Source organism: Bos javanicus, chromosome 24 (genome assembly GCF_032452875.1).
Source record: "Bos javanicus breed banteng chromosome 24, ARS-OSU_banteng_1.0, whole genome shotgun sequence".
Taxonomy (NCBI): Eukaryota; Metazoa; Chordata; class Mammalia; order Artiodactyla; family Bovidae; genus Bos; species Bos javanicus.
Window position 1 is genome coordinate 10,321,893 of NC_083891.1, and position 12,417 is coordinate 10,334,309.

Consider the following 12,417-nt stretch of genomic DNA (forward strand, 5'->3'; position numbering starts at 1 on the left):
TGTGCAAACGACCAGGATGCGGCAGAGAGGAAGAGTAAAACTTTTCAGGGTTTTGCAAAATATGAATATAATAAACGAGCTGACATTAGGGCAATTTGCCTTTTCTGTTTGGTATAAATAGTTATCATTTTTCAAATTAATGATTCCCATTATCTTGACTGATACCAAATATCTTTTCCAGAAGTCAAGTAGAATAGCAGTAATTTTTAGATTCCTTCATACCAATACACTGTCTAATGTAAAGACAGTTACATTGTCTCCATGTAAAAATTTTCTCTTGCCTAAATTTCTATGATCCCACAGTGTGTTCCCTGGGTTTCTCTTCATCTTCCTTTCTCCCTCCTGTCCCTTACTTTTTATTTTTTTCAGACTCACTCTGTTATCCACAAAATGTCTCAATTACAGTCATATGCAAATGACTTCTAGATCTTTATGCCAGTTCTTTCTCTTATATTTAATGCGGTAAGTCCAAATAATTAGAGAAAATTTCTACCTCTATTCTGCTGGAATGTAAACAGTGGTGATAGAGACACTCTTGGCCCCTGCCACCATGGGACACCCAGACCTGAGATGACTTGGAGTGTTCCAAATGCCAATGAAACATTTGTTAAATGGATACCCTTGGGATATTCATTATATACATTCATAGTTTAAATTTATATGTGATGATTTTCTTTGTACTTTTATAAAGAATTTTATAAAGAATGACAAAAGTAATTTATCAAAGGAAAATGAGAAAATATATATTGAGATAAAATCTAAGACTATTTCATTTTTAACAGAATAAATGTATATCTATACAAGTTAATGGCAAAACATTACATTTAATGTAATTTGAATACATCTAATAAAATTTTGTGAAAACTTTTTTTTGAAACAGTAGTTCTGCCTCTGTCTGCTATCAAAATGTTATGATATCACGAGCTTTTCAATATTTTTTCCTTAAAAATATTCTAAACAAAGAAAGAAAACAGACTATAGACTCAATTTTCTTATAGCTCTATTATTTGATTAGCACTTTGACCTTTAGAACAGATGTTCACAACCTTTTTGAATACTAAATGTATATCCTAAAAATAAATATAAATAATCCTAAGAATGTATATCTCCATATTTAAAAAAAATATTGGAGTGTAGTTGATTTACAGTGTTGTGTTAGTCTTAGGTATACAGCAAAGTGAACTAGTTGGCACTCCAGTGGTTAAGAATGCTGGAGAGGGTGTGGAGAAAAGGGAACCCTCTTACACTGTTGGTGGGAATGCAAACTAGTACAGCCACTATGGAGAACAGTGTGGAGATTCCTTAAAAAACTGGAAATAGAATTGCCTTATGATCCAGCAATCCCACTGCTGGGCATACACACTGAGGAAACCAGAAGGGAAAGAGACACGTGTACCCCAATGTTCATCGCAGCACTGTTTATAATAGCCAGGACATGGAAGCAACCTAGATGTCCATCAGCAGACGAATGGATAAGAAAGCTGTGGTACATATACACAATGGAGTATTACTCAGCCATTAAAAAGAAAACATTTGAATCAGTTCTAATGAGGTGGATGAAACTGGAGCCTATTATACAGAGTGAAGTAAGCCAGAAAGAAAAACACCAATACAGTATAATAAGGCATATATATGGAATTTAGAAAGATGGTAACAATAACCCTGTGTACGAGACAGCAAAAGAGACACTGATGTATAGAACAGTCTTATGGACTCTATGGGAGAGGGAGAGGGTGGGAAGATTTGGGAGAATGGCATTGAAACATGTAAAATATCATGTATGAAACGAGATGCCAGTCCAGGTTCAATGCACGATACTGGATGCTTGGGGCTAGTGCACTGGGACGACCCAGAGGGATGGTATGGGGAGGGAGGAGGGAGGAGGGTTCAGGATGGGGAACACATGTATACCTGTGGTGGATTCATTTTGATATTTTGCAAAACTAATACAATTATGTAAAGTTTAAAAATAAAATAAAATTAAAAAAAAAAGAAAACTAAAAAAAATAAAAATAAATAAAATTAAAAAAAAAAAGAATTTAGGCTTCCATTGCAGAGGGCGCCGATCTGATCCATGGCATGCATGCATGCTAAGTCACTTCAGTCATGTCCGACTCTTTTTGATCCCATGGACTATAGCCTGCCAGGCTCCTCTGTCCATGGGATTCTCCAGGCAAGAATACTGGAGAGGGTTGCCATGCCCTCCTCCAGGCGATTATCCCAACTCAGGGATCAAACCCGTGTTTCTTACATCTTCTGCAATGACAGGTGGATTCTTTACCATTAGTGCCACCATCCCAGGAACTAAGACCCACTTGCCGTGCAGTGTGGCCAATAAATAAATGTTTCTCCAAATTTTAAACTTAGAACATTAAGTGGGAAAGACAGAATTCAGAATATTAGACTTTCAAGCCCATATCCTTCATCCTGGCTATACAAAATCTCGCAATAACTCGAAAGCATTATCCTGATACAATGCACATTTATTATTGTAGGCATGGATTGAATAAAAAGGTTTTCTTTTACTAGATTATTTAATTAACACTCCATGATTGTGATTTAATTAGGAATGTGTTGTAAGGGAAAAGATAAATCAATGTAGAGAAATAATGCACAAACTGTATTAGTTTCACAAGGTTCTTCATGCATGTGTAGAGATATCCTTTGAAATATAAGATTATAAATCATATCTGTCATCTTGCAACTAAGGATATTTTTGTTTGACACATTGTTAAAAGCAATTTAATTCTAGAAAATTCAAAACAATAACTTCTATAGTCAATTTACTTTAATTTCCAGAATTAATCACAGTCTCACTATTTGATGTTGACAGCACATCTCTTTTTTGACAATAATTAACTACTTGACTGACACTTTCATGTCTTGAAAGCAAAGGACTAATTGTGAACTGATTTGTTCCTAGTTGCATTATTTCATTTTTTTATAATCTGAGATAGAGAGAGGAATTTACTTGACATGGAACACTTTTGCTCTAATCTTCTGGGTGAAAGGAAATTATGTACATCACCCCTAAGCTTTAAATACACTACTCTTAAAATCAATTTATAACCTCATTACTTTAACAAATACTCAAGTAAGACAATAAAGTTTATTACAGTTATGTCTCCAATATATGCAGGAACTATTTAATTTCAGCAAATCGTAATGGTTAGTATTCAGATAAGAAAGAGAGAAGGAGAAAAGGACAGAAAGGAGAAATCCAGGCAGGAAGGATCGGAGGATGTTTTCTGACAAACTTACCTTATGGAAATCATCTCATCCATTAACAAGAATTTACCTTCTATGTAATATCAAAACATTCTTCTGAAAGGAGCAAGTAAACATGTTTTTAACCTCAGAAAATATTTTCATATTTTCCACCAATTTTGAGATATCCTCTGGAATATCCATAAAGATTTTGGTAAAGCAATTTTAATAGAAGCTAATAATAATTTAAAATAATCAGAATATTATAAAGAGAATGATCAAAACTTATCCCTATTTTTTTTCCTAGGTGATTCAGACCATCAGTGCAGTGGATAGAGATGAATCCATAGAACATCACCATTTTTATTTCAATCTATCCGTGAAAGAAAATAACTCGAGTTTTGCAATCATAGATAATCAAGGTAATGCCATTCACTTATAATAGCTTTCTATTCATTCTTTGAGATCTTGTTTAATTTTAAGAAAATTCATAACATTACTTTTTATACTGTTCCTGCAATATGATAGTGTTGAGAAATTATTCAAGGAGTGGCAATGGAAATGGGAAACAAAACCCAAAGTAGTGTTCTGGGAGTACTAGCCTCATTTCCCACTGGATTTCTTTAAATTGGAAACACTTTTTCAAGTAATTATTGGCTATAAGCCCTTGCAAAGTCTGAATGACCTTGAAAATATAATTGCAGTTCCTCTCATGTCTTCATATCTGGAGAAGAAAATGATATATACTTCCCTGGTAGCTCAGACAGTAAAGAATCTGCCTGCAATGAGGGTGACTCGAGTTCAGTCCTGGGTTGGGAAGATACCCTGAAAAAGGGAATGGCAACTCACTCCAGTATTCTTGTCTGGAGAATTTCATGGACAGAGGAGCCTGTAGGACTACAGTCCTTGGGGTCCCAAAGAATTGGACACAACTGAGCAACTAACACTTTCACTTTTCATACTCACTTGATTGATTCAAAGATATTTGGAATCATTAATTAGAAGCTATAAATATATGAAAAGGCTGTTCTTTTCCCTTCAAAACAAAATAGTTGTATCAGCCTAAGAACAAAATGTTCTAAAGGATTTTGTATGGAGAGACGGAGTTCCTTTTCCTTTCATACAGAAGTAGATTAACTTTGTACAAAGCTGCAGTGTTCTTTTTTCCTTCAGTAAAATATTTTTTGTCATCATATATGTTTCTATTCTAGTTTTGCTTCATATCACAAAGATATGCAGCACTGTAGGATTCATTATTCAGGCATCTATAATCAAACACCCGCAGCTGTTCTTCCTTACACCTGAGTTTAAACTCCCATCAAGGGGAGATCTTTTATGGAAGGATAAATGCAGACACATTCTTTCCCCTTTGCCTTTGTCAAATTCCCTAGTGATAGAAACTCAAATAGATTTAAGATTAAAAAAAAAGCCACATCAAAATAAGAAATATGCTATAGATTTGTTTATATTAATATAAAATAAATTAGTGGGACAAAATAAATATATTGAAACATAAAGGGAACAATTTAATATTGGTTTAATATTTGTGGTTATAAGTAATTTAAGAAAATACATACCAAAAAGTATAAACTTTCTCACCTGTTTGATGTGTCTAGTGAATAAAATCACAGAAGGTTTATAGACTTCAAGAGCATGATGGAGAGTTTGTTTTTAAAAGGAGATTTGGGAAAAGTGATAAGTAGGCATATATTTCAAAAGACTTCCATATTTTTATTTATCTATTTCAAAGACTTCCATTTATCTATCTCCTCTTATTTGTTTGTGTCTTCTAAAATTTGTTTGATTGCTACAGAATATATTTCAAGGAATGCCAATAAAAAAAAAGTGTCTGGGGGAAACATATTATGTACCATTGACTGATACACAGCAAACTGCACTGGAGAAGACCACTTAGCATTTTTGGGGATTTAAGGAAAAAAATTAAATATGTTGAAGTATTCGTGATTTATTTTTGTTAACTATCTGAGTGTTCTAGCCAGGTGAATTAATCAGTATTATTAAGGTTTAACGATTCTCTGAAATATAAGTAGAAAATAGGTTAATAATGTCAAGGTGAAATAAAATGTTCTAAAAGAAACTTTAACTCCAAGTAAAGTTAATTCTTTTGCCTTACTAATAAATACATTATTTGAGATCACTACTGTGACACAGAGATGACTTTGAAAATCTCAGGTTATTTATACTATTTGTGAAAGTAATGAGTTTCTATTAGAAAAATGAGTCATGAGTATTTAATTCAAATGAAACTGATGTGTCTTTATACATTTAATTCTGCTGCTGCTGCTGCTAAGTCGCTTCAGTCGTGTCCAACTCTGTGCGACCCCACAGACAGCAGCCCACCAGGCTCCCACTTCCCTTGGATTCTCCAGGCAAGAACACTGGAGTGGGTTGCCATTTCCTTCTCCAATGCATGAAAGTGAAAAGTGAAAGTGAAGTCGCTCAGTCGTGTCCGACTCTTCCCGACCCCATGGACTGCAGCCTATCAGGCTCCTCTGTCCATGGGATTTTCCAGGCAAGAGTACTGGAGTGGGGTGCCATTGCCTTCTCCACATTTAATTCTAGTACCCCCATATACTGTCAATGGCTAATTAAAAGGCAATTTCTTTTCTGTGTTCCATATGTATGTTTCCTATCTTTACCAAAAAAAAAAAAAAAAGATTTTAGAACTGATTCATATAATTCATCTAATTTTGTAATTGGGATTTAGGCAAAGTCTAAATCAGTAATGACTTTTTGAATTGTTCTTTTAATTTTCTTTTTCATCAGAAATGTACTCTTTCTTATTTGAGCTTATTTAATCTCTACATTCCTGCCTCTTCTACACTTAGTGGCTACGAATTTCTTTTGAATTATTAAAAAAAATTATGCCTGTGGATTTTTGTTTTAGATAACACAGCTGTAATTTTGACCAATAGAACTGGTTTTAGCCTTCAAGAAGAGCCTGTTTTCTACATAGCCATCCTAATTGCTGACAATGGAATCCCATCGCTTACAAGTACAAACACCCTTACCGTACACGTGTGTGACTGTGGTGATGCTGACAGCACACAGACCTGCAGTCATAAGGATTTTATGCTTTCCATGGGATTCAAGGCAGAAGTCATAACTGCTATTCTGATATGCATTATGATAATATTTGGTAAGTCATGTGAACTGAGCATATATTCATTTATTGACAACAATATGATACATATAGAAAAGAGTTAATCCCATTATGATGATATAATGTGGACTTGTGTGTGTGTGTGCCTGTTTGTGTGTGTTTAATTGCCCTTCTGAATGTGTTACAATTCTTAACTCAAGTGGAGTAAATGAAAAATAGAGTGAATATGCACTTCAAGTTGAAAATCAATGACCCTTGAATTTGATGAGTGTGTGAGTACACACGTGCACGTCCTTTTAGGAGTGGTTTTGACACACACACTGCAACATATGTAGTAATATAAAAATTAGTAATAATAATGGTGAAATTCTGTTTCACGCTTATTATACTCCAGGAGACTGTCTTAAGTGATTTGCAGAAACTGTGCAGTTTACTCCTCAAGATAACCTCAAGAAGTAGCAACTGTTATCGCCCGTATTGTACAGATGAAGAAGTGAAAGTCCAAGAGTTACCTAATTTACAAAGGGTCCTGTAGCTAATAAATGAAGTGCTGAGGTTCCATAACCATAACAAACCTCCATCCAACTCTTTCCTGCAGCACACTGAAGCCTAGGAGCATTGGGGAGTAAATGTTAGGATGAAAAAAAATGTAAACGAGAAGTAACAAGGATCTACTGTAGAGCCCAGGGAACGTGTCAATACTCTGTACTGGCCTATGTGGGAAAAAGTCTAAAAAAGAGTAAATCTGTACACATGCATAACTGATTCACTTTGCTGCACACTTAAAACTAACACAATATTGTAAATCAACTCTACTCCAAAAAAAAGGAAATTCCAACTGATCAGGACGCACATGGTTCTGTCGGTCACATACATCTCAGGGTTTCCAACTTTCCAGCATATACCATGAGGAACTAACAGAAAGTTTCCTGCTTTAAAAAAAAAATTGTTTATGATGGGTAATTATGCTTAAGCTAGCTTTGTAGTTAAAAATAAACATAGTTTTCATTCTAAACATGTAAAATAGAGAGTCTTACTTAAAGTGTTAAACACAAAAGAAATCTCAGTAAAATAGCTCCACTTGTTTTTGTCTGTTTGCTATTGTTGTTGCTGTTGTTTTCACAAGGAAATAAGTTATAGTCATTTTACAGATGAGGCAAATGAGGTTCCAAATGTTTTAGCTAAGCTTTTAAAACTACACATTATGCATCAAGCACAACTTTTCTTAACATACCAGTCTATATAGTCTAAACCCTTCTGTTGCTTCCCTCATCACTTCACATCAAAGCCAACACAACTGTATTGAATGTTGACAGCAACCATACGAGCCATGGGTTATGAAATCCCAAACTCACTACTCAAACTGACATACAAAATGTTTCAGGATTTGCTTTACCTTCAGTCTTCTCATCGTTCTCAAAGCTTTAAAAACCAGGCATTTCTCTTTTACCAAAGTTGCCCGTCTTTTCTATCTAGCTTCAGTTTTTCAAATTATGTTTGATGATATTTTATCATAAATCTGAATTTAGAGCTATATAACTAGATATCAGAAGCAAGAAGCAGTAGAAACAGTATAATGTTTGCAGGTTGCAAGTACAAAATTACTCACTGATACAGACCCAAACCTAATCCCAAGACCCTGCAAGTAAACCAAGGGCAACCTCACAGTCAAGGGCACGAGTCATATTGGAAAGGTGGAATGTCAGGTTCAACAATAGTCAGCAGTTTCCTGTGAAAGTTTCATGAATATGCACTTCAATTCATAGATTGAAAAATTATTTATTAGATCCCTTTCTATTTCAACCATATATCTCAGCTGTATTAAATTACTGTACCTGGATTCAGGCACAGTGAGCTTATTTCAGGAACACTATTTCAATTTATTTAAATGTAAGATTTACCTAAAACGTTGCCTAATGTATTTCTCTTTTGATAATATTAATAACATTACTTCCTGTTTGTTTTAGTTTCTGTAGATGAAATTCTGAACAGATACATAAGATCTGAACTTGTGTAAGGGGACTAACCATGAAACACACACAATTTTCTCCAAAAAATTTTTAAAAAGCATTCTGAAATTGTTCTATTTCTACACAATGTTAAAACTATTTCATATTAATACAGTTGATTGATGTGAACATACCAGTGTTATGACTCAAAAACCTGATAAGTTTCGAATTTCTGAAATTAATATGGTATAGCAGAGCACAGATTGTGAACCAACTTTCTGGTTTTGAATGCCAGCTTTTTGTTTCCTGGGCATGTGATTTAATCTCTCGGCACTTCATTTTCACCATCTTTACTAGAGCACTATAATAAAATATAGGTAGCACAGCAAATCAATGAATATATGTAGAGCTTTTAGAAAAATGACTGGTACAGACTTTGTAGTCAATAAATACTAACTTTGAAAGAAATTATGCCATAGAATGTGTCTCAGTGGTAAAAATCAAACCATCTCAGTGTGATTAACTTCCTCTAACACGGATCACTGGTTCCTGAGATTGACAGAGGCACGTAGATTGGAAAATCTTCTTTCTCATCTTTGTTTTATTTTCAATAAAGAAAAAAAATAAAATTTTGTCATAAATTGATCATCATATAAAGTTCACTATATTTCGCTGATGTTTTTCCACTCTAAATCATCAACCAGTTAAGACTTCTATGCTGCCTTATCTTTCTGCAAGTCCCTTTGGTAAATTTTCAATGACAAATATATCTTTGCTTTATAATCGGAAAACTGAAGCTTTTGTCTTGAGCTTGTAACAAAAGCAAGAATTCATAGCTTATTATAAATAGCATACTATTTAACAATATTTTATAATGTAAATATATAACATATTATATATTTAATTATAGTATGCATTAATATTATAAATGTAACAATATTTGATAATGTGTTTCAGTACAAATAGAATAAATATATAACATTATATAGGTATAACATTAGTATAACAGTATTAGGCATTATTGTTTATTTATAATACAGTAATACAAATATAAACATGCATTATATTTAAGGAGTAATATGAAGCCTTAATATTTATAATATTGTATTTGCGTTAATGTTCTGATACGCTTTGTTTAACAGGGTTTATTTTTCTGAACCTCGGTCTGAAACAACGGAGGAAGCAAACTCTGTTTCCTGAGAAAAGTGAAGAATTCAGAGAGAATATATTCAGATACGATGATGAAGGTGGCGGAGAGGCGGACACGGAGGCCTTTGACATCGCGCAGCTGCGGGGCAGCGCGGTAATGCGGGGCCGGAAGCCCCGCAGACCCGCCAGGGCGGAGATGCGCAGCCTGTACAGGCAGTCTCTGCAGGTCGGCCCTGACAGCGCGGTGTTCAGGAAGTTCATTCTAGAAAAGCTGGAAGAGGCTGACACTGACCCGTGCGCCCCACCTTTCGACTCCCTCCAGACCTATGCTTTTGAGGGAACAGGGTCCTCAGCTGGATCCCTGAGCTCCTTAGACTCCGCAGTCTCTGATCACGATGAAAATTATGATTATCTTAACGAACTGGGACCTCGCTTTAAAAGATTAGCGTACATGTTTGGTTCCGCTATGCAGTCAAAGAATTAGGGCTTTTTTCATTAATACATTTTTTAAAAAATGCTAATGTATGTTTGGGCAAACTGGTAGTCGCTTGGTGAAAAGTTGTTTACTTCAGTTCCCTGGGAAAAGAAAGAGACGCAACTTACACTATTCTCTGATTTTCTTGGAATAAATATCCCATATCATCCCTGACAGCAGATAAGGGAAGTGAAGCTAACTGCAGACTCCCTCTAGCAGGCCCCTGAAATACTCTTTCAGACGTTTTTTATTTTTTTATTTTTTTTTTTGTTTTTTTAATGCCGAATACAAATTTTGAAAATTTTTGACTGTTTAATGTGAAAAGGGCAATGAACTAGATCGTCTTACTTTTATTTCATTTATTCACTTTGTAAATCTTGCAAAGTAAGAGTAAAGTGTTTCTGTGTGTTAACTTCCTGATACTCTACTGAGAAAAACATATAGGAGAATCTGGGTGATTATATACAACTTTGAAAAACTCTTTTCTGTGAATATGCAAGCTTATGACTGAGAGTCTATGATTCATTCCAGTTTGATATTTTAAAATTGTCTTCAACACCACATTTTAAAACTGATTTCAAATTTAGACAGATGCTTGGTATTTGTTTATGAATCAAAGATATAGTGTAAATTTATATTCTCTTGGATATTACAGCTTTATAGAAAAAAGCACATAGACTATGTTTAGGAGATTTTCATAAGTTATTTTCTTATGTATTCAGAATACTTCTTTATCATGTCACAATGCAATCACAAAGTACATATCAATATTTCCTCAAGATTAAATTAAAACTTTTTAAAAATAATTGAAAGCGTGAAATTTTTTCATTTTATTTTTTAATTTTATTGCTACCAAATGAGAGAAGTAAGTGAAATTAGTACTGGGTTCAAACTAGAATTAGTATTCATCCAAAATATTATGACCAACTGTGCTGCTCTTACTGTGCATAAAATAAAACATGATAAAATTCTCAGCATTTCCTTTTTTATCGATGCTTAGACTGTAACTGATTCTTCCATGTCATTTTTTATTATTCAGTATAAAATTAGGTGCAAGAGTTACTTTTATTGTAACATTATGGAGGAAATATGCTAAGCTGCTGGACATAAAGCTTGAAGGTAACATTAGAGAGTAAGATAATAAAACACTTTGATTTTAATCAGCCTTGTAAAAATGATTCTTCTTATTCTATCCAAATCAAAGTGAAATTCGAAATTCACAGTTTGAACAGAAAGTAGTGAAAACTGTGTGCTCAAAATTGCTATATGTGTTCATTTTTTATTAATAGCGTGTGAAACTGAACTGAACCAACTTGATCATATATGTTCAAATCAAATATGTCAAATAATTTTGAGCTGAAGTTGGAACAGTTGAATACCTACAATCTCTCTCTCTCTATTTTGAGACATAAACATCCATACCATGTAATAGAAGATAATTTTTTCATCAATATCAATCAGGTATCATTGGTATCATTTTGTGTCAGCAACACAGATATAATTTTACAAAAGCCTGAGAAAATCAGACTTGCAATACAACAATTTTGCAAGATATTAAAAGCAGTTGGAGAGGACATCAGATCAGATCAGATCAGTCGCTCAGTTGTGTCCGACTCTTTGCGACGCCATGAATCGCAGCACACCAGGCCTCCCTGTCCATCACCAACTCCCGGAGTTCACTCAGACTTACGCCCATTGAGTCAGTGATGCCATCCAGCCATCTCATCCTCTGTCGTCCCCTTCTCCTCCTGCCCCCAATCCCTCCCAGCATCAGGGTCTTTTCCAATGAGTCAACTCTTCTCATGAGGTGGCCAAAGTACTGGAGTTTCAGCTTTAGCATCATTCCTTCCAAAGAAATCCCAGGGCTGATCTCCTTCAGAATGGACTGGTTGGATCTCCTTGCAGTCCAAGGGACTCTCAAGAGTCTTCTCCAACACCACAGTTCAAAAGCATCAATTCTTTGGCGCTCAGCCTTCTTCATAGTCCAACTCTCACATCCATACATGACCACAGGAAAAACCATAGCCTTGACTAGACAAACCTTTTTTGGCAAATAATGTCTCTGCTTTTGAATATGCCATCTAGGTCATAACTTTCCTTCCAAGGAGTAAGCGTCTTTTAATTTCATGGCTGCAGTCACCATCTGCAGTGATTTTGGAGCCCAAAAAAATAAAGTCTGTGGACACTGTTTCCACTGTTTCCCCATCTATTTCCCATGAAGTGGTGGGACCAGATGCCATGATCTTCGTTTTCTGAATGTTGAGCTTTAAGCCAACTTTTTCACTCTCCACTTTCACTTTCATCAAGAGGCTTTTGAGTTCCTCTTCACTTTCTGCCATAAGGGTGGTGTCATCTGCTTATCTGAGGTTATTGATATTTCTCCCGGCAATCTTGATTCCAGCTTGTGTTTCTTCTAGTCCAGCATTTCTCATGATGTACTCTGCATATAAGTTAAATAAACAGGGTGACAATATACAGCCTTGACAAACTCCTTTTCCTATTTGGAACCAGTC

General features: G+C 34.8%; 1 protein-coding gene across 1 annotated transcript in view; it reads left to right on the forward strand.

Annotated features, from left to right (window-relative positions):
* Nucleotides 1-10,710, forward strand: part of CDH19 (cadherin 19) — an 80,887-nt gene extending 70,177 nt beyond the window's left edge. The window contains exons 10-12 of the mRNA XM_061399564.1: nucleotides 3,515-3,629; nucleotides 6,116-6,367; nucleotides 9,423-10,710. Of these exons, the coding sequence (XP_061255548.1) occupies nucleotides 3,515-3,629; nucleotides 6,116-6,367; nucleotides 9,423-9,913 (858 nt within the window). The 3' untranslated portion in view covers nucleotides 9,914-10,710. The remainder of the gene's footprint in view (nucleotides 1-3,514; nucleotides 3,630-6,115; nucleotides 6,368-9,422) is intronic.
* The last annotated feature ends 1,707 nt before the right edge of the window (nucleotides 10,711-12,417 follow it).